At 56.5% G+C, this 20,992-nt stretch overlaps 8 protein-coding genes across 8 annotated transcripts; 2 read left to right on the top strand and 6 right to left on the bottom strand.

The window, feature by feature from the left end:
* The first annotated feature begins 9 nt into the window (after positions 1 to 9).
* On the top strand, positions 10 to 2,641 carry CDEST_12395 (Putative cation efflux protein). Its single transcript, XM_062928551.1, has 3 exons — positions 10 to 380; positions 448 to 531; positions 591 to 2,641. The coding sequence occupies exons 1-3, from the start codon at positions 255 to 257 to the stop codon at positions 2,118 to 2,120; spliced, it is 1,740 nt and encodes a 579-aa protein (XP_062784602.1). The 5' UTR covers positions 10 to 254; the 3' UTR covers positions 2,121 to 2,641.
* Positions 2,642 to 2,733: 92 nt separating this feature from the next.
* Positions 2,734 to 3,475, top strand: CDEST_12396 (uncharacterized protein; the record flags this gene model as incomplete). Its single annotated transcript, XM_062928552.1, has 2 exons — positions 2,734 to 2,946; positions 2,999 to 3,475. The coding sequence occupies 2 exons, from the start codon at positions 2,734 to 2,736 to the stop codon at positions 3,338 to 3,340; spliced, it is 555 nt and encodes a 184-aa protein (XP_062784603.1). The 3' UTR covers positions 3,341 to 3,475.
* Position 3,476: 1 nt separating this feature from the next.
* CDEST_12397 (uncharacterized protein) lies at positions 3,477 to 4,478 on the bottom strand. Its single transcript, XM_062928553.1, has one exon. It carries the CDS (start codon positions 4,471 to 4,473, stop codon positions 3,493 to 3,495), a length of 981 nt encoding a protein of 326 aa, XP_062784604.1. The 5' UTR covers positions 4,474 to 4,478; the 3' UTR covers positions 3,477 to 3,492.
* A 1-nt stretch (position 4,479) lies between these two features.
* Positions 4,480 to 8,761, bottom strand: CDEST_12398 (Putative peptidase M4/M1, CTD superfamily, transcription initiation factor TFIID subunit 2). The gene has a single exon (XM_062928554.1). The coding sequence runs from the start codon at positions 8,357 to 8,359 to the stop codon at positions 4,520 to 4,522; it is 3,840 nt and encodes a 1,279-aa protein (XP_062784605.1). The 5' UTR covers positions 8,360 to 8,761; the 3' UTR covers positions 4,480 to 4,519.
* A 213-nt stretch (positions 8,762 to 8,974) lies between these two features.
* Positions 8,975 to 11,656, bottom strand: CDEST_12399 (Putative something about silencing protein). Its single transcript, XM_062928555.1, has 2 exons — positions 10,412 to 11,656; positions 8,975 to 10,329 (listed from the first exon to the last, which is right to left on the bottom strand). The coding sequence occupies exons 1-2, from the start codon at positions 11,145 to 11,147 to the stop codon at positions 9,293 to 9,295; spliced, it is 1,773 nt and encodes a 590-aa protein (XP_062784606.1). The 5' UTR covers positions 11,148 to 11,656; the 3' UTR covers positions 8,975 to 9,292.
* Positions 11,657 to 12,099: 443 nt separating this feature from the next.
* Positions 12,100 to 12,506, bottom strand: CDEST_12400 (uncharacterized protein; the record flags this gene model as incomplete). The annotated part of the gene is made up of 3 exons (XM_062928556.1): positions 12,100 to 12,163; positions 12,194 to 12,279; positions 12,414 to 12,506. 3 exons carry the CDS (start codon positions 12,504 to 12,506, stop codon positions 12,100 to 12,102), a joined length of 243 nt encoding a protein of 80 aa, XP_062784607.1.
* A 366-nt stretch (positions 12,507 to 12,872) lies between these two features.
* On the bottom strand, positions 12,873 to 15,824 carry CDEST_12401 (Putative IQ domain-containing protein IQM). Its single transcript, XM_062928557.1, has one exon. It carries the CDS (start codon positions 15,352 to 15,354, stop codon positions 13,081 to 13,083), a length of 2,274 nt encoding a protein of 757 aa, XP_062784608.1. The 5' UTR covers positions 15,355 to 15,824; the 3' UTR covers positions 12,873 to 13,080.
* Positions 15,825 to 16,142: 318 nt separating this feature from the next.
* On the bottom strand, positions 16,143 to 20,151 carry CDEST_12402 (Putative PX domain superfamily protein). Its single transcript, XM_062928558.1, has 3 exons — positions 17,647 to 20,151; positions 17,353 to 17,531; positions 16,143 to 17,281 (listed from the first exon to the last, which is right to left on the bottom strand). Exons 1-3 carry the CDS (start codon positions 18,097 to 18,099, stop codon positions 17,218 to 17,220), a joined length of 696 nt encoding a protein of 231 aa, XP_062784609.1. The 5' UTR covers positions 18,100 to 20,151; the 3' UTR covers positions 16,143 to 17,217.
* Between the last annotated feature and the right edge of the window lie 841 nt (positions 20,152 to 20,992).

A 20,992-nucleotide genomic window follows, 5' to 3' on the forward strand; every position in this document is an offset into this window, starting at 1 on the left:
GGCCCTCCTCGTCGGTCGGTATCTGTCCAAAAATATCATTTTAACAACGCCGCCCCTCCACCTCCGTCCTTCTTCCCTTCCCCCCTCCGATTTACCTACAACCCCGACTGGCCCATCCTCACTACCACAGGGCGTCAGCGACTTTTTCTCCTACCGCAATTGTTTACTGGCTCAACCTAATACATTCAAGGACTATTAAAGTCCTCTTTCCATTTCACCTGCTCTCCGCGGTTCAACATCGACTTTTGCCCATCATGGCGTGGTCAAAGTCGACGCGGATCAGCATCATGCTGGCCATCGATGTCGTCTTCTTCCTCGTTGAGCTGATTGTTGGTTTGATTGTCAAGTCGCTGGCCCTGACGGCGGATGCCTTCCACATGGTACGTCTCGTACTCGACACGCCTCGCGCTGATCCCGTGTACGACCCATCGCTAACAACCAACGTAGCTCAACGACATCATTTCCCTTTGTGTCGGACTGTGGGCTGTCGCCGTGGCAAGAAAGGCCACCACCGACAAGTACTCGTATGGCGTACGCATCCCCCCCAAATCCCTTGACCGAAGCTATCACGAGCTGACCCGATTGTCCAGTGGTTACGCGCTGAAATTCTCGGCGCCTTCTTCAACGCCGTCTTCCTCATCGCCCTTTGCGTCTCCATCATCCTCGAAGCCATTACTCGATTCTTCGACCCTCCCGAGATCGACAACCCCCAGCTCATCCTTATCGTTGGTGCGTTCGGCCTCGCTTCCAACCTCGTCGGCTTCTTCGTCCTCGGCGGCCACGGCCACTCCCACGGCGGCGGCGACCACTCCCACGATGATGGTGAACACGATCACGCCCACGCCCATTCGGACGAGCACGCCGCCGAGGAAGGTCGCGCCAACTTCTCCAGCGTCGCCAACGACGACGAAGGCAACGTGGGTGATATTTTCCCCGAGGCCGTTGTCGCTAGAGCTACCGCTGCTGCCGCTTCTGAGACGCCTCGTCACATAAGGTTCGAGCGGGAGTCCGACCCCGTGGGTCGAGCTCCGAGCCGCGCGTCCGCCGCCTCTAAGAGCCATGACCGCCGCAGAACCAGCTCCCGACACCACTCGCGCCTTACTAGTATCGAGGACATTAGCATCCACCCTTCGAGCTTCCGACAGGAGATCATCGACGCCAGCCGAACCCAGCTCGACGGCCAGGATTCCACGAGTGAGAGCGAGGTCGACGAGACCGTCATCGATGATGGTGAGCCCAACGAGCAATCCCCTCTACTCGCATCCAAGGGCAACAACCAGACCTATCTGATTGAAGATCACCGCGGCCGTACTGCCTCCAAGCGCCCGAGACGCGAGTCCAGCCTTCACCACGAGCACAACCACAACAAGGAGCGCAAGAAGGCGTCGGGCGGCCACGGCCACGACCATGGTGACATGGGAATGAACGCCATGGTTCTCCACGTCATTGGCGACGCTCTCGGCAACGTTGGTGTAATTGTCACGGCTCTCATCATCTGGTTGACTGACTGGCCCGGCCGCTTCTACGCCGACCCTGCCGTCTCTCTGTTCATTACCCTGATCATTCTCAAGTCGGCCATCCCCCTCACCAAGGCCACCTCTAAGGTCCTCCTTCAGGCCACCCCCGACAACATCGACCTCCAGGAAGTCCGCGAGGATATCCAGAATTTGCCCGGTGTCCTCAGCTGCCACCACGTACACATCTGGCAGCTCTCTGACACCAAGATCGTCGCCTCCCTGCACGTCCACGTCAACTTCCCCATCTCGGCCGAGGGTGGCGAGAAGTACATGGAGCTCGCCAAGCGCGCCCGCAAGTGCCTGCACGCCTACGGCATTCACGCAGCCACCATCCAACCCGAGTTCTGCGGCGACGATGAGCACCACCACGCCAACGAGGAGGAGCAGATCGCACAGTACGACGGCGCCGCCTCTGTCGGCTCGCCCAAGCAGACTTGCTTGCTCGAGTGTGTGGACAACTGCGCGGCCGGCGGCTGCTGCTCCGAGTCGACAGCTGCTGGTAGTCTGCGTAGCCAGTCTGCCCACAGCCACGACGGCCATGGACACGACCACGATCACAGTCATGACCATGGCAACGGTCACTCGCACTCGCACGCGCACTGATTTCGGCTCCGCTATTCAGCCCCTCATCTACACACACACACACAAACACCCTTAATACCCCCATTTCTAAGAGCGCGCGTACATCCCCAAACACGGCCAGGGTTTTCTTCATTGCCATTACCTTAGAGGCGAGGCTTTTTGCTTTTTGTTGCTACTTCTTGAGCTGCCAAAAAGACCGGCGTTTACAGGCTGGGTAAAGACGGGCAGAGTGGATAAACCATTGACTGCATTCTTGAATCCAGTGGGCGGTGGGTTTGATTTCCGGTTTGGTTTCCGGTTTAGGTGGCTTCGACGGAATTGAGGGCATCATTACCGCACGATTGGGGCTGTCACTTGCCTTGGTCTTCTCTATCGTCACATCTTTCCAATGGAGCGGTGTATCCTTTTCTTTTTCTATTCCTTTTTTCTTCTCATTTGTAGAACATACTCGTAGCCTTCCCCTATTAAGAACGGTTGGGCGCGAGGCAGCGTGTACAATAGTTATGCAACCAAAACCAAAAACACGAAAAAGCTAAAACCCATCATGGGCCGCCCTCCCTATATGCAGCTGTGATAACTATGTTGGCTGGCCCATTGGGATATCTCAGCATGCCTGGCAGACAGCTTCGCCAACATGAGCGTGTGCCGGGGGCTATGGAGAATCAGGCCCAGCCAACGAAGGCTGCGACGACGACGGCGGGATCGGAACTCGTCCAAGTTCCTCGACTCATGGCAGCCACGACACCCATCCACCGAAGTCACCTTACTCCGATCGCCACAGCATTTTCACATGTTCAATTTCTCTTTAGGGAAGAAGGGTGGAGACTGGCGGGCTGGCTTTCACCAAGTACGAACCAATAGAAGGGCTGATATCGACCTCACGAAACGCAAAGCAATAGCAAGCCGGAGGGGGGGGGAAGGGTATCATTACGATTGGGCTCTTTTTTTCTTCTTCTTTCTTGTCTGCTTGGGCTCAAAAGGATTTTACTCGTACACAAAATTGCCGCTCTTGTAACGGCACTTTTCCCTCTCCGCGTCTCGATGCTCTCATTTGTTTTCCTTCTCCATTTGCCCTCTCGGCCTCGGTCCGCAAAGGGGAGGGTGAAAGCCCGGTGTTTGGTAATGATGTTGATCCGCCGCCAGCCCATGTCTTCACCTTGTTTGTCAGACCAAAAAGAAAACGCCTAAGAGATGATGAACGCCGCTGCCATGTCGTGGAAACACGGTGGACGCGACAGTAAAAAGAAATTGAGAAAAATAAAATAAAAGGTTAAGAGCAAAAGGGTCGGTTTGTAAGACCCCTTGTAAACGACTTCTGGGTTGGCACAGCTTCCCTGTCTGTGACCCACGATCTCGCCCCCCACTGCTGCTCATCCGAAAACATAGTGGCCATTTACTTTGGCAGCGACGACGGCTTCTTGATGACAAGCTTAACCTTCTTCGGGGCCTGACCCTCGGCAGGCGGTGGAGATGTCTGCGGTGGAGATGCCTGCGGCGGAGGCTTGGGCGGCAGTGAAGCTGGGCCTGGTGAAGGACTGGCCGTCGACGGACCCCCAGGTAGAGGCTTCCGAGCTGGCTTGGCATTGATGCTCTCGGACGGGAAAGGGGCCGGGGACCCAGCCGGAGACGCGCGGGCGCTCAAAGAATGCCCGGGTTTGCGGTTCTTCAGCTGGGACGGGTCTCTGACGGGGCCCATGTTCTTAACGCCGGCCTTCTTCAGAATCTGCCGGAGGTTAGGGTGCTTAAACCTAAACATCCTCCGCTTCTTAACAACAGTGCCGTCCGGCCGAATGCTCAACTTCGGCTTCTTGAGAACCGGAGATGCGTCGTCGACTCCCGGCACCTTATCAGGCCGAGGTCTCTTCTGCAACTTGTTGTTGGTACCAGTGCCACTGGGCTCAGGGGTGGCTTGGGGAGTGGAGCGTCCATTTTGTTGCAAAGATGGCGAGGACACAACAGGCTTCGCAACACCAGGCCTCGCCAGTCCAGGCTTCACGACTGAGGGCTTCGTGGTGATGGGCTTCGCCGTCGGGAGCTTGGGCACAGACGGGGATGGTTTTGCGACGGAAGGCTTTGCGACAGACGGCTTAGCGACGGACGGCTTCGGCGTGGACGACTTCGTGATTGACTGTGCTACAATCGAGTCTGCTTCCCGGGGAACTGGCGATGGCGCCGCAGACGGGACTGGGGATTGCATAGCTGGTGACGGGGACGGGCGAGGGACAGCGGAGAAAGGCCGCGGAGCAGGGGAAGCTGGCTTGTTGGCTTTGGCGGTGCCACTCTTCATGCTCACGATTAGACGCTTGGGTTCAGTTGGTCGAGCTGGCGCCGATGCTGTTGCTGTTGCTGCTGCTGTTGCCGTAGCTGTAGCCATTGCCGCTGCCGGTACCGGTGCTGGTGCTGGTGCTGGTGCCAGTAGCTCAGGCTCCTTTTCCTTGGGTTTCTGAGGGATTCCCGTCTTGAAGTATGACTTGAAGTTGATCATATTCTGGAGGAAAGACATCATTAGCAAAAGTGCAACAAAATGGGAACCGACAAAATCTCACCCTGCCTGGCTGACGCTGAACCGGACGATTGACTGCCCACCGTTTAGGGTACTTCATTGTAATCGTCCACCGGTCAGCGGCATCGAACATCGCGCCGCACAGCTCGATGAGGGTGATCTTCTCGGCCCGGCCAATCACTTTGGAATCAAGGGCCCTCCAGACTGCCCTCATCATAGGCCTCTCCTGTTCTGCGTATTGCTCCTCCATCTCCGCCCGCAAAGCCGCAAGTGCGACATTGATGTCTTGCTTCCGAGCAAATTGCTTACGCCGCTCTTGGGTCTCACCCTCGGTGTTGTTGATGACGGTGAGTTCGCCACTGTCGGCCGCCAAAGGAGCAGCCCGAGCCCGGGATTGCTCGCCGAAAGCAAGGCTTGCCAACCCCGTACAGAAGATTTTCAGGAGCTTGTCTCGCACGAACGGAGATCTGTCAGTGCTCATGACAGAGACGATCAGGCGAAAGATGGGCAGCTCCATCATGTAACCGAGATCCACGAGAGCCTCAAAGGCCTTAAGCCGTACGAGATCGCATGTGTCGTCCTGCAGGTATTGGATGAAGTCCAATGCACTTCTGGGAATGACGCCTGCCTTCATGAGCTTCCGTCTGCACTCGAGAGCAGTCGTCGTCCAGATGTTCTGGTACGAGTTAGCCCACTCGTCCATCCTTCGGAAACGGTCGATTTCAACAATGGCCTCCCCAAGAAAGCTTCTTTCTTCAATCGATGTGTCGAGATCCATCGAGTCACCCGCGTCCCGTCGTTTCTCTGGAATCAGGCTATGGGCCACAGCCTCGAGAAGCTTCGCGACGTAGAAGTGGTCTGAGTACGGATTGTTCGCATTGTTGTTGAATTGAACCTGGTTCAGCAGTAGCCGCCGGGCGGGCTCGGGACATCTGCCGTTGGCGTCACGGATCTTCGCTATTGCCATGGGGAGCGCGCTCTGGACAAGGTACTGCTTCTTGTCCGTGAAGTCGTTCGGACGAGGAGTCGCAGAGTCTGGATAGCAGAAGAGCTCTGTAAAAGCCTTTAAGAGATGCGTCATGCCTGCCATGGCGACCTTTTCGGTAGCATGATGATATAGCATGTCGGCGGCCATAGTTCTGATGCCGTGGAAGTATCGGCGATCGACGAGGGTTCTTGTGAGAAACGTCGAAACGAGAGGATGAGGCGGGCTTTTCTTCAGATACAACATCGAGTCCTGCTGTGCCACGACGTCCCTGTCTTGCTGTAACTGCGACACGTACATGTAGCTCTGCAGGTTCGTCTTCATTTCGCAGGCCCACTCGAAGTCGGCGTCCATCCGAATCCACTCATACGACTCTTGGTCCATGGCCTTCTCGATCTCGGGCTCCCACTCGGAGAATTCCCACTTCCTCATGTCTTCTGGGTTGGTCAGGACATCTCCCAGACAGTACAGGAGTGTCTCTTCGTTATTATCGGGGTCTGCGGCAGACTGCGCGCTGAGCTTCTCCGTTGCTCTCCTCTTCCTCTTCAGTCGCTTGTACTTGGTATTGTACGGGATCTCGAACTTGGCCGCCTTGGCAGCGTCCTCGCGGATTTCCACAATGTGTTCGTAGGGCGTGCCGTCGGCTTCGTGAATTCTGATCGTCATAGGCCCCGTAAAGAGACCCATTGCTTCGTCCACTTGGACGCCATTGGCCTTCTCCTTGATGGCGCGAAGAAATTCTGTCTTTTTCAGAACTTCCGATTCGCTGAGAGCCCTGTCTTGCACTTGCCGGATCGTCATTTCAACACACAGTCGTTTCTTATTGAACCTCTGGAAAACATCGAACCTCGGACATCCAGATCCGTATACCCATTGAGCCCAGAACGCCTCGAGCTTGTTTCTTGCGTTCTTCTCACAGACTCTCTGGAAGGATTCCGTGTTGATGATCCACTCACTCTGCTTCTCCCCAATGTTGGCCTTGTAGAGAATTCTCGAAATAATGCGAGTGAGGTTGGTCTGGGCGGGTGCCTTCATCAGGCGCTTATCCAGGATGAAGAGTACCAAGGGTGCCTTGAGTGCCATAAACTCCATTTCGAAGTCTCCGATGTGCAAGAGATGGCCAAGCTCGTGCAATGATGGCCGCTTAACGTCGACCGTCACCAGCTTATCCGACATTGCCTTCATGCGGAACCTATAGTCGTTGTTGCCGCACAGCTTCTTTAAGAACAGATCGGTCATGTAGTAGGCGATGCCGATGACGACCCAGAGATCTCTTCGTGTGTTTGGGAAGAGATTGATCCCACTCCATTGTGAGGCCAAGCTGTACACCAGCTGCCTTGTCACGTCGACTTCCGGATCAATCATGTCTTCGGGGAACAGCAGACGAGTGCTGATGAAGGAAAGCGATTGCAGGGCCACGGTATCGTCAGCCATGTCGTCAAGAAAGCATAACTTGTAGCTTTCGAACGGGAAACGAGCAAACGTCAGAGTAAAAAAGTCGGCGGCAGCGGCAAGCGCAGCACAAGTGTTGTGGACCTCCGCAGCTCTTCCAGGGAGGCAGTAACCATGTATCTTGAGCGCGCTTCCGCCAAGCTTCTCGTCGTTTTCCTCCGTACGGAAGTCGGAGAAGAGGTCGACATGCTCGAACGGACCAACCGCAAAGCCGATCTTCTGGACTGCGACCCGTTTGTCGAGGTCAAAGGTCATGATCTTTTTGCGTTCATCCTCAGGGTCCACAATCTCGTCCGAGAGGCTCCCAGAGCACACCACCGTCATCTCTAGAAGCTTGTCTTCCTCGGTGAGAGCAAAGTCTCTATCGGTCTTGGACTGGTTGGCTTGCCCGCGATCCCGATGGTTGTTCGCATTGCCGTTTGCTCTCTGTGTGGCCAAAGGCTGCCAGAGTGCATCACCCAGCGTCCTCGGACACTTCACTGCCATCGTCCAAGTCGGAAGCTGGCCAGGATCGTCGATGCATGGGAAGATACACGATGCCGTCCCCGGCTCGATCGAATGACGGGTATAGGCGTGCGGGTATCTGAGGTCACCGGGGTCGACTCCAACGAACTGGAAGCCATCCCGCACGAGTTTGGTCTTGAATGGTATTGTGACTCGAATTTCCCGTGAGCTAGCGAGCTCGCTTGCTTGGAGCTCGTTCGGTGTTACGCTCGAGACGCGTATCTTGAGAAGCGGTCGCTTGGCCACTCCCGCTCCTGATGTCGGTTCTTCTTTGCCTTCTTTGGTCTCCTTCATCTTCTTCGCTTCTCGGAGATTAATCCGCAAAGCACCGTCAACGGGCGTACAGCCAACGAGTTCTCTATTCTCGGCAGGCACGTCATGCCGTCGGTTATGCATGATGGAGCGCATCCGGATCTTCCTCAGATCGTGATGCGAGGCGTTCCAGTTGTAGTAGTCCGGGTAATCCAGTAACTTATACGGGTCCGTGTACGTGGCTGGGACTTTTCTCGGCGCGCTGATGGGTGTCTGATCCTTCAAGGCAGTGATGGTGATGTTCTTGACGTCGATTTCGGATTGCCGCGCATCGATGGCGAGCTCGTCGAGCTGAGAGATGGCGCCGGATACCAAGCCCAACGTGATGTGGGATTTTCCTTGGATCCGCTTCGATCGGAAGTTGACTTCAATCTCGACATCTTGCTTGAGGACGAAGTAGGGGTAGGGTGGCTCGTCATTCACAGGAGGCAGGTCGTCCTCGGAGTCGCTGACGATCACCTCGTCGACGGCGGGGGCGCCCGCAGGGGCCATGATGGCGCTCATGTTTGCTTAGTTTGCGCTCGGTAGGATTGCGTCGAGGGTCGGCACCAAGCAAAAAGGCCGAGTCGCTCGAGTCGCCGAGTCGCCAAATTGACGGCGGGGTGTGAGAGGTCGGCGGATGCGATCCAAGAAGGTGCGCCGGCGCGAGGTTCTCAGGTACGGAATTCGTCGAGGGCCTCGACCATCCTGTCGCAGTTGATCGTCGCGAGGCTGGAAATTCGGGTCGTGGAAGGTGGTGGGCGCCGGGCGTGTTTGGATCTGGCGGACGGAGAATTGGGAAAGGACCAGAAGCTGCTGCGAATACCAATACTGCCTTTGCGACGGTCGGCGGCGAGGTGAGAGGTGCGCTGTCGAGAGGAGTTCTGCTGCGACCAAACACACAAAAAATGAGTTCGACAGCAGCAGCTGGTACGGTCGTTGGGTTCAGGCCTTCCAAGGTCAGCGCGTCCCACGGCTTGTTCGCCGCGACTGAAGATGGAGCTGCTGCCGGAGCCACCTAAGGTTGGCCCCTGCGCCAGGCCGTTTGGTGGGTCAGGTCGGATTTATGTTACGTAATCCATCAAAACGCATACGCAGGGAAGGTCCGACTGGCGGTCGAGCTCACGTCAAGCTCCTTCCCGGTAAGTAAGTCCCTAGCCGCCACGGTTCCTGCATCACGATTTGGAAGGACCGACAGACTGAAGCTGGTCCGCTCGTTCGCGACGCCATTCCAACGCATTTTTTTGCACACATCACATATCCAGCATTCGATCTCACCGAGGCAAAGCTGTTGGAGAAATCAAACGCTTGTTCTTTCTTGGGCCAGGCCTCCCAACAGTCTACACATGATAATGGTACAGCACTCCTTCACGCCAACCCGATGCACTGCGAGATGCCGCTGCAAGACAATCCAGGTATTACAAACACGTCGTCGGTCCCGTAGCCGAGCAAACTTGCTCACTGTCGGCCTCGGCGATCACGACGCTTCTTTCTCGCATGCACCCGCAGCGTCTCCTCATCGCGGAACTCTTCGGGAAGATCGAAATCCTCCACGGGTATCTCTGGTATTGGGTGTCCCCACGCCACCACCTTGCGGCCGGCGCGCCTATGCCGATGCAAGGCGGCGTCTCTTTCGTATCTCTTCTTGAAGAATGACTTAAATTCCCTCGGCGGTTCAGGCTTGGGTGGCGGCCGAGTTTGTGGTATGGTACGTGGACGCTTCCTGCTATTCTTCGACGCACCTGCCCTTGCCTTGGCCTCTTGACGGAGCTGCTGGGTCACCGGGTCGTCATCGTCATCGTCATCGTCGGAGCCTGGAGGGTCTCCGTCACTGATATCGCCAGTAGGCTCATCTTCTTCGGTATCTTCATCGCCGCTTGTGGGGTCCGCAGATGACTGCTCTCTGTCGGACGAATCCTCCGCCTCGGCTTTCTCAGCTAAGGCGCGGTCTCTCTCGGCCTTACGGCGCTTCTCTTCCAGACTCCACTGGCGGAACTTGTCGAGAATCACCTGGCATCCCTTGATGAAGTGCTGCCGCGCTGGCTCGAACTGCTTCTTCCGCGTCTCTGTAACGCCGCTGACACCCATGACTCGCAGCCAGTCATGGCCTTGGAGGCCTTCGAGTAGACGGGCAATCTGGTCCTTTTCATGCTGGGCCCGGCCTCTTTCTGTGTTGCGAATGGACTTTTCCAGCCTTTCCGCCCTCTTGTGGGATGACACAAAAGTTGCGTCGGGCAGGGGGTCTTCGACGGGTTCTCTCTTGTGGGATATGCCCAGAAAATCAAAGTCTATGCGCTGAGCGTCGACCAGCTCGTCAAATAGGGCATCGCCGTAGCCGCGCACCGGCACTTTGTGTCCCACTGGCAAGCTTGCTGAGCCATCGCCTGTGGCCTTGGGTTCCGTGGCGGAGCCGAGATGTCGCTGCCAGGAGACTGGTTGATGGCGTGTGGGGTTCGAGTCAAAAATAATTATCGGGGTATCAACGGTGAAGAGTTCTGCAGGCACGGTTAGCATGTGTGTACGTCGACGCGGTGGTGAGCTGTGGGCATCACGAGACCGGAAGAAGGGAGCACGTACGTTGTTCCTTGGGCTCATTCCCAATGACCTCGTCATATTCGGGAAAGTAGGCGGCCAGTTCGCTCTTGAAGCGAGTGGCCTCCTGAGAGCGCAGTTTGCGGCCCCCCTCCTTTGTGTGGGTATCGGCATCGCGGGGCTGTAGGCGATCCAGCTCGTGTTTAATACCGTTGATGACCTTTTCCTGATGTTTGGTCAACTGGGCAGCATCATCGTTCGCCGGAACCGGGGTGGGATTCGGGGGATGCACCGTCGCGGCGTGTTGTGGTGCAGATTTTGGCGGGTGCTTTGGTAAGGGGGCGAGCGGGCGAGGCGTTGTTGTCGCGGATGCGTGTTGCGGAGTCGAGGTGACGTTTGAGGCACTTGTCGCGTTGGCGTTGGTGGCAGCAGGTCTCGCGGGCGATGGGGCAGGCCTAATGAGGATCTCGATGCTCGTCCTGGGGCGCTTGGGTTTCTGGTGATTGAAATCGACGAGATTGTCGGATGAGTCGAGCTGGCGCTTGTTGCGACCGGGTATCGGGTGGTGGAGGGTGTTGATGTTTTGGGGGGTGTTGGCGGCGCGCGTCGTAGTGTTCGCATTGGCGGCAGCGGCGAAAGCCTGGACGGGATGGTGAAGGGGATGGGGATGGGGGCGCGGGATGGGCACCGGGTGAAGCTGCTGCTGGACGAGGCCATCAGTGTTCGTCGCCCGCCTGGTGGAGCGCGTGACGGAGGCCATTGGCGACGATTGAATAGCCATTCATTGTACTCCCGTCGGATCGTCGCGAGGCCGATTGATGGTGACGATTGATGAATTTTTTTCTCCCTCTCGCAGTCTCCGCCGTCTGTTCTCGGTCGCAGTGTCACGGTGTCGTCGTCGTTGATGCAATTGCGGAAAGTGAGCGGCCTTCTGGGCGTTGTCTGCGTGTCTTCCCTGCTGCCCAGACCACTGGGCGGACGTCTGTAGTGTGGTTTACTGGGCGCGTCGTCCACTGGACTGGCAGCTGCCTATCTGCCTGGCCTACCTACCTACCTAGGCGGTGTTTGCGTCCACCATGGGAAACTGCCGCTGGATGCAGTAAATGCCAAACGGGTGGTGGTAGTGGTGGTCAATCGGGTTGTTTACTGCCCATCGGTGGTACCGAAGGAGGGAAATGAATGGGCTCGCAGTGGTACGTTCGACAGGTGCGAAATCTTGGTGCGCAGCAATGTAGATTCACCTGTCCCTCCCTTATTTCCCCAGTTTCCCCTGCCGCATCTGGAGATGACGAGGCAGGAGCTTGCTGGGACAGGTCTTTCCCTCCTGTCTCCTTCCACTTTGCCCCTCGCCGGAAAGCGCCCCCTTGGATTAATTGTCAGTCAGTGTCAATGCATTATTTTGAGCTGAAAAGCGCCGCCAATTCCTTTGAGCGTTTGCTGTCCCCCAAGTTTCAGTGTCCCTTGCAGCGTCGCGCGTGATGGGTTTTTAGTGTTTTCCGGCCGGGTCTGCCTTTCTGTTATCCACTGACACTTGATGTGCACCGCGGCCAAGCTCGTATGTAGGCTGGAAATTTTGTTCGGCTTTGGCCCCTACGGCGTTCAAGCCCACAACATATTACACATGCTTTGAAATTCCTGCCGTTGTAGCCGAACACTCGATATGAACCTAAAAGCAGGGCTTACTCGCACCTAACATTGGCGGATATCTGCGAAGAAGAAAAGCAACGATGGTATCACGGGGCAGCGTCGATACTTCCGGGAGACAGCACGCTAGAGTGTGACGCCTTCGCAAAATGACTAACGTGTCCATAGTCCAGTTGATCCTACCATAGCTGTAGAACAGTCTCAACCTTGGGAGGCGAGTTGACTGCAGCCACATCGTCCTCTTGACCAGTTGGGTTCAAGATTTCGTCCTCCAGTGATTTTTCACAGTTTTCATTAGCACACCCCTCTTTATGTCACGCCGTTAGCCAACTGTTGAATAGGGCAAATGTCACTGGCAGTCCAGCACAAGGATATGACATTGCTGCTTGTAACCAGGTCGCACATATTCACCAAGGATTGTGACGGGTAAGCCCTCTTCGAAACCGCTGGGTTGTAGGAGGACTCGACGACTTTTGATATGAGCTCCACGGTCCATTGCAGAAACATCCACCTCAAGTCTCCTTAAACGGGCATGAGCTTGTCTGCATGAGCTCGTCTAGACGTGTTTTTACTTTGGTCGTTGAGGGCTTCAAGTGTGTAACTGCTCGTTGATCAGGTACACGCGAGGGAGCCGAATCAGAAACAAAAATCCAGGTACCACGCTACTCCTGCCTACGGATGATATTTCAACACATGCACGCCATAAATGGTGACCGACAGGCTGCAGGACCGAAGCCTTGCGGCGGCTCCACGGTGGCCGCGGAAGTGGTCTCTTTTGCCACTCCGTCGGTCTCCAACGATGCCCGTTTCTCGTGGACATGGCAGCTTCTCGTCGTTGAGCGTCATTACACATTGCCGTCTACTTTTATCTCGTTTCTAAACGTTCGGGAACACAAACTACCAGGGCCAGCGCAACGCAAAGTTGGAAGGGGTATAAACAACTCTCAAAACAAAGGCAAAACCGAAATCGCGCCCACCTGGCCTGTGACAGAACACCATCCAGACCTCTTCCGACGCCCTAGGTTCGACGGACACATCTGTGCTTCTGACTACCGCCACCTCGGGATCACCTAAACCCCAGGTCCCCGGCTCTCAGGCCCGACGCCGGTCCCCTCCTCCCTTGTCCTTTCCTCTGCTAACGTCTCCATCGCCGGTCCCCCCTCGGCCCTGTCCTCGGACTCTTTCTGCTCCGTCGGCAACTGCGGCGCGAGGTTCAGCTTCCGCATCAGCTTCACACCCGCCCGGTTCTCCTCCCTCTCCTCGGCCTCCTTCTCGAGCACCCGACGCTCCTTGGCGGCGCTCTCGCTCTTGTCCTTCTCGTCCTCTTCACGTCGCCGGAACGCCTCGGGGGCCATGATCCTCTCCTTTTTGTGCGTCATCTTCTCCAACGTTCGCTTGCCCTTCTGCCTCGTTTTGACGTACACCTCGAGCCCAACCAGCACGGCGTACGACTTGGATATGCTCACGTGTGATGTGTCGACGCCAGCGTCCTTGAGGTTCCGCACGAAGGCGCGGAAGTTGGACGCCGGTGGGCGGTAGTGCCCGCTCAGCGGCGACAAGCTCGACAGTCGGCCGTCCTTGATCTTGATGAGCCCGGCCGACGAGATGCGGCTGCCCTGAAGGAAGCTCGAGTGCTGAAACGCGCCCGAGGACTTGATGCCCACATATAGCCTGAAACTCGTGTCGGCGACAAAGATCCACGTATTCTTCTTGACAGACTTGCGCAACAGCTTGTTGAAGACGGTCGCCGCCGAGATGTGCGATACCTTGCGCACGCCCGTCGCGCCGTCAAGGTCGGGAGTGGCATACTTGGCGGCGCGGTCCGCCTCGAGCGCCGATTCCACCGAGGACTCGGACCGGCTATCGTCGTCGTCGTTTCCCGCGTCGGGAGGAGGCGGCGGCGGGTTGTTCTGCGACCACGCCGGCGTCGGGTCGTCGGCGGGGACAATGCCGTGGACGCTGTCTTTGAATGCCTCGGTTGTGTCGATGCGCGCGCCGTTCTTGGCCCAGCACAGGCGCCCGTCGTCATCGACTTGCACCAAATAGTACTGCCTCTCCTCGCGCGACAGGTACCGCACCTGCTCCCTCTCGAGACGGTCGCGCGGGCACGCCTCCATCTCGACGTTGCGTCCACCGCCGAAGTCGAGCCAGTAGAAGAAGTTCTCGTTCGTGTCGGCTCTCTTCCACTCCTCGTGGTACACCCGCAGGTTGCTGCCGTAGCGGTGCTTGAGGTCGACCATCTCGAGGAAGTACTGCAACCCCATCATTTTAGAGTCCTTTTTCCTCCGGGCCACGGCCTCTTCGCGACGCCTCCTCTTCTCAGCCCGCTGCTCGGGTGACTCCTCCGAGTCCGACGACGATGCGGATGAGTCCGAGTCAGACTCGACGTCATCGTGGCCCGCACGCCGGGCGATGGTCGCTGCCTTCCGCCAGTTCTCACGCGCCGTCGTCGGATGGCTCATGCCGCCCTCTGAGTCCCTCGAGAGCAGACTGTGCTGGTCGCTGTTGGCGGCGGCCAGCCCCGCGGGGCTGACGGAGCTCTTTGCGCGCGGGCGGTTGAGCTCGCGGAACTGCAGCTCGTCGATGGCCGAGACCCATCTCGTCGAGGGGTCGAGGCTCAGACCCTGCATCTCCCGCCGCACGCGATACCCGCGGTAGTTGCGCTGGATCAGCGTCGCGGCCCTGTTGACGGCAGCGTCGCTGTCGGACCTGTCGCGCCCTTCGGCCTCCGCCTGCGATTGCAGTTCTGGCTGCGGCTCGCCCCCGGCGACGTCTTCCTGCCCGTCCTGCGAGCGCCGGGGGTTGTGGAAGTGGTCGTGGAGGTGTTGGGTCTGCATGGGTCGCCTCCTCGTCTTGCTCTTCTTGATCTCCTCTTCGCGCGTACGCTGGACCTCGGCGATCTTTTCAAACTCGTCTTGCGATGGTGGCACCAGACTGTCCATGTACTCCCTGCGCGAACTGTAGTTGGTGCTTGTATGCGACTGGGCCAGCGAGCATGTGTCGTCGCTGCGTGTGCCTGTTACACCGTTGGTGGAAAAGTTGGAGTGGGAATCGTTCTCGTCGAGCGGTCTTGGCGGTACGGGGGGACTGGCCGGCGGGGTAATGGCAGCGCAAGAAACGTGGTGTTGAAGATGGGCCTTTGGGGGCCCAGACACATGAGCAGCAGCAGCAGCAGCAACAGCGGCACTATCAGTGCCACCACTCGGGTGTTCAGCAGGGACCGGCAGGTTGTCGAGCTCTTGGTTCGGTTTCGTCATGGCAGTTGGTGTTATTGCGGGGTCCGCCCGGTTATGATGGAAGAGTAGGGACAGGGACCTGATCCGAGAGCCGGTCGACGCAGACATCAGGCCTGCTTTGGTTTGTTTGGTTGTTGTTTTTTTGGGTTCGTTTGTTTCGAACTATGATGGGAGAAAGCTGCCGGACTACCTAAATAGATAGTTGTCGTTGCTGCCGAGCTTGGATACCTTGTTGGCTTTTAGGCCCCCGGCAGACGGCGTGCTTTCTCTGTCTACCTACCTAGGTACCAGGTCGAGAAGCTGTGTAGGATTCCGCCGGACGGTGAGTGACGTAGATAGTAAGATGGAGCCAGAGTCTTGGTCATGTGCACGACAGCAGCCATGTGAATCAGATTCGGGGTTGAAGTAAGCATATATGAAGAGTCAAGACTAGGACGGGCTCTGGAGGCATGAACAAAGAGCAGGGAGGGGAGCAAGGCGGTAAATAGTAGGGTGGTCCAAGATATTGCTCGAGTTTAAAAAAAGCAAGCCCCGACTCAAGACGATGCCTAGAAGGAGATGGCCGATCGAATAATATATTGCCGTCGTGGGGCGCTCTCAGATCATTTTGATGGGGATCTCGGCGACGCCTAACCAGCCCATATAACTGTGTGCTACTAACCTGAAGAAAGAAGAAGCTGCTGGGCATCACACCACGGGAGAGGGGGGCCATCCTTGCGATCGGGAAAAAAGCTTGGGGCAAGCACCGTACCGCTGCCAAGTTGTCAAACTTGGAAAGGGCACGAGGGGAGAGTGTATGCACACTACGGGCTGCTCAGCCAACTGCCGCGCAGGCTGTGTGTGTTCTGCTGGGCTGTGACGCATCATGACAAGACCGACAAACCAAGAAATTCTGAGCTTGAGGAGAGGGGTCTTGGTCCACCAGCCATTCGACAGGGTGACTCGGCTTCGCGGCTGTGGCCGTTTTCCTCTGTATCTAACTACCTTTACACTAGGTACACTACAGACTGATGTACCAAGCAAGATGAACGTTAGTACTCGCCTCGCAGTCCGTTGAAACCCCGCGCTGAAGTAGGGTTGTCGAGACCTTCCTATGAAAAGAACATCAGTAGTAGGTACATGGCTGACCATTTCAGGCTTCCCCCTCAACAACCACCTCACCTCTACTCTGTACTCAAGGCCGAAAACGGCAATAGAAACGGGAACTCATATATGCATACGTGGTCCCCAGAACCCCAGAATAGACAGAGGCTTGACACTTCTCTTGTCTTCGGATTCTACGTGTTGAGGCGGGCTGAGTTGGGCTTTCCTGGAAAAGTTCCATTGGTCCCCAAGGTCCAAGGGTCCTCCATTCCATCGGAAACAGACCGCTAACCGGCTGTACGGCTGACTAGCCCCCCCCCCCCGCCGAAACACAACAAAAACGTTCTCCCAGCCCTGCACGCCCTGCTGAACATTACGCGTCAACCTGTGGGGTGATCACTGGTCAGCCCAACCAGCTTGCTTAGCCTGCCTATCCCTCCCGCCTAGAGACAGCACGTCGACACGGGCCACCTCCGGCGGTGCATCAACCTGTGTCGTCCTGCCTTTTTTTTCTACCTACTTGTCTTAGGTAAAATACCGGCATTCCCTCCCCGGCGGCCGCGGCTGCCGAGACTTTTCCGGCAGCGGGTTTGGTGGCCACCGATGATCCAGCGGCTGGTGTGCGAACCACTCTGTTGAGCTGAGCGCATCCGCCGAACGTCGAACCTGTCGTGCAATACATTATCATTATATATATAAAAACCCTCGACAAGCGCCGCCTCAGCCCGCCATGCATGTGCAGATGCCCCTCCCTCTGCTTTGCCACGCAGGTCAACACCTTTGTCAACCGCCACCTGGATGCACCCCGGCATCCATGTCCGCCGTCGTGGCCTAAAAATTGTACAGCAAGAATCTAAGATGCGTAGAGATGGTATTTAGACACTGTATTTACGAGAAGAGAAAATCCTTGAGCACTGGCGACCCAGAGAACTCAGGATTCAACATTATGCAGCTGCCACCGGTTAGCAACGAACGGACACAATACGCACACAGACATGCAGCCTCCATGTCGCGTTGACGTACTTGAGAAAGTATTGGAGACCTGATCTCCTCTTGTCAAGGAATCTCGGTCGAAACTTCGATATCACGCTCTTGGGAGGAAGTGGAGGTACGGCTGCCTCGAAGTTGGGAAACGTTTTGACAAGGTTCTCGCGGAGGTCGTCAAACTCGGAATATCGCTTGCGGATATTCATGTAGCTCCCCTACGCAGCAACTGTCAGCACCTATCGTCAATCATTGGGAAATTTTCCCATAGAGCCCGCCATGTCTCGAATCGCGAATACGATGGGGTCTCGAGTACGAAGTGGTGGTACTAACTTGAAGCGTCTCGACCTTGATGTTCCAAACGACAAATGCCCCGATGTTGGTCGCGCTGCCGTTCACCACGACGTAGTCGGTAATCTCGACGCTCTTGGCCCAACAGGCTCGGTTGCGACCGTTGACATCGCTCGCTTCGTTGTCGTGCATCGTGATTGCGCCGTCGGGAAGAATCGATTCGGCCGACATGTTGGATACCGACCGCTGGTGGTGGCCGAGCCAGTACGGAGGCGACGTTACCGACGACGGGCTTGTGACGGATGACTCGGTGTGCGAGTCCGTTTCCTCATCTTCGTCCCCGAACAAGCCCCCGCGTCTTGTCTCATTGTTCTGGCGTGTCAGCAGGCTTTCGATGGTACCATTCGTGGCGACCTTGGACGAAGGCCTCGAGTGGCCGTTGGCGCTGCCGTTGATGTGGCCGGAGCGAAATTGGGATTCTATCGCCGAGTCCATGAATCCATGTGCGAGGTCGCTACCTCATGGACAGCCGTTTTACGGTTCGCGTTTTGCGATGCGGTGCGTGTTGGCGGAGGACGGCGGGGGAGGTGCTTGCATAGAGGTTGTGACGTATTGACGATTTCACAGGTCTGAGATAGCACGAATAAAAGAAATGTCTCGGCGTACTTCTAAGACTCCGGTCCGTTTGGGTGGTGCCGCGTGGCTGTGCAAAACGACCGAGGGTGGAATAGCGGCCGCTTGGCTCTCATAGGTACGGAAGGTGAACTTGTGGTTGAATGTTTCTTTGGTGACGTGACATGAAGACGGCATTTAGTCGGCCCGTTCAACACTCGCCGGGCCGGCAGACAGTATCTCGAGAGTAGACAGCCGAGAAAGACACGGATGAGAGGAGTTATCAAAACAAATGTGCAATCGTGCGTCTAGTGCGGCTACCGAGGACGAGTGATCCACTCTGGCAAACTGAATCGAAGGAAGCATTTACATTGTTGTTTATGGCCTCAAGCTGGGATCCATGCAGTTCAAGCATGACGATAAGGGACCCTCGATAACAAACGCTCCTACCAGTACCTTAGTTCTCACTGGCACAATTCTGCTGGTTCGGAAGTATCCGCTGCGAAGGGGGAAACTGCTGAGGTAAGACAAACACCTTGGGATGTCCCACCGCCGAATGCGCGAGAAGGACCGAATAAGTGGGCCGGATGTCAAGTGCCACCGGAGGCAGTGAGGGCAGGCGGGCTGTGGGTGATTGCGATGAGCTGAGATACCTATTCAACGTGCCGCTGTAAACGCTGAGAGTTCGAAATCCTATGCATATCGACGATTCCATCGATAATGGGGCAACGTCTCTTTTAAAACCCTTTTGCCACACGTCGTCAAGCTAGCACATATCGCCAGTCCTCAAGCATCTCTGTATCGGCCAATCCGGGCTTCTAGCTAGGTGACACCGACGATTGACCACCCAGAAGAGGTTTGGCTGTGGTCATTTGGAGGGGACACAGGGCGTAGCAGCGTGTCGGTGCAAGTGGCCAAGCGCTTCCCCGCGCTATCGGGAAACCCGCGCATTTCAGACCCTCAATACTGATACGAAGCTGCAGAGCCCAAGCCGAAGTGGAGGTGGTGGTGGAGGGGTAGACACCTTCTTACCTAGCGCATCTCGCTGACCGGGGGGTCGTTGTGGTTTGAGCCTTCCATTGATGTTCCACGCCGTCTACCCCGGTGTGTCCTCATTGGCGCTGGGCAAACTTTCTCGGTGTTTGCTACAACATGGTGATTCGGGACCCAAACGGCCGCCTTCTAGAAATTATCGCAGGTGGAACTGCCACATGTTGGAAAGTCGTCGTGGAAGTGCGAGAACCGCTGACATATTGACAGATTCAGTTGTGGCGGTAAGGCGGCTTCGGGCTCCTCGACTCCAGCCCCGACAGTGTCGTGATGGCATTCAGCAGCACCCAGCGGGGCAGCTTTGTCGTTCACGGCCTGGCGCCATCTGCGGTCAAGAACTAACATGCACCAGGCGGGGACAACGTTGGGGGCTTCTTGGGGGTCTCGGGATCATCGCCCGCCGACGAGGGGTCTCGGAGGCAACAGATAGCATCCGGGCGGAGCCAGCCACCTCGAGGATACATCGAACGCGGAGCTGGCTGCATCGGCGTCCTGCATAATGCCCTTGGGGAACGAGCAGACTCGCAGAATACGAGTGGCAATTACCTAGTGGGATGTAAGCAATGAGATTCTTCTCGTACAAATCAAGTGGTGTCGTGGTGACAAGACCCTCAGAGAGAGAAAGGCTGGCGGTTCGGAAAGACAGGGCGGGAGGCCAGACTCTTGTCTCGTAGCAACTGCATGTTTGCGAATGGTGTTCTCGTAATGTTATGCTGCGAATACATCGGCTGGGCGGGGAGGAGTCTGGCCTCTAAAGTCTTTAGGCAGGTTGTACGATGTACGATGTATCGAGTGCACAGATACGAGTACACCATCTGGCCTAACTTACTGTACAATAAGTTGGGTGGTCTCGGCTCCAGAACTTTCACTCGACGCATTTTATGGAGAGCAGCAAGCCGGTTCGTTCCAGTCCCTTCTGCAACCTCGTAATCAACAATGGGTCCGGTCATCCGACATGAAAAGAAAAAAATAGACAAAAACACCGCCAAGTGGCCATTGGTCTGCGAGCAATGTGGTCTCGAATCCTGCCGAGCTAAATTGAGTCAACGGGCACAGAAACGAAACACGCGGAATCGTCGTCGTCAGCGTGTCTCTAAGCTCGAGGATACGGGCGAGTACAGGAATGCTGAGGCCACGCCGCGAACATGCAGCGATGCCGATGCAAAGATGCATGGGCACAGCATTACTGGCGAATGCATAGGGCAATACAGAGCAAGATATGCGGCGGGATCAACAACACAACGATGGATGGGGCGGACAGGCCGGCCCTTGACCTTCCAATCTCAACTTTGCCCGGGGGTTGCAAATTACACTACCGGGCGCCGAAAGTCGAGAGTTTTGAGAGACTCGACAGAGACAGACCGCTCGTTGCGGCAAATAGGGCCCTGGACCGGTCCAGTTTGAGTGGACTCGGTGCACAGTCACAGTCACAGTTTGCGGAGGGGGAGATTCATCTCCGGGCAACAATGGACACCCGATCTCGTTAGCGGAAAGAGGCAAAACGCAACGCTAGCGGTAGCATCTCGGGCACCTAATACCATCGTTACTCCAGACAGAGTGCATCGACCAGTACCAGGGCGGGCAGCAGCAACATCAACAGTTAACAACACGACCAACAGCAGCCAAGGCAGCAAAAACGGCAAGTCAGTTGTGACAGCAGTGGAGGAGGCGGAAGAGTTGGAGGACCAGCGGCGAGAGGCAATCCCCATCCGACCCCTGCTGAACT

This window comes from Colletotrichum destructivum, chromosome 8 (assembly GCF_034447905.1).
Source record: "Colletotrichum destructivum chromosome 8, complete sequence".
Classification (NCBI taxonomy): domain Eukaryota; kingdom Fungi; phylum Ascomycota; class Sordariomycetes; order Glomerellales; family Glomerellaceae; genus Colletotrichum; species Colletotrichum destructivum.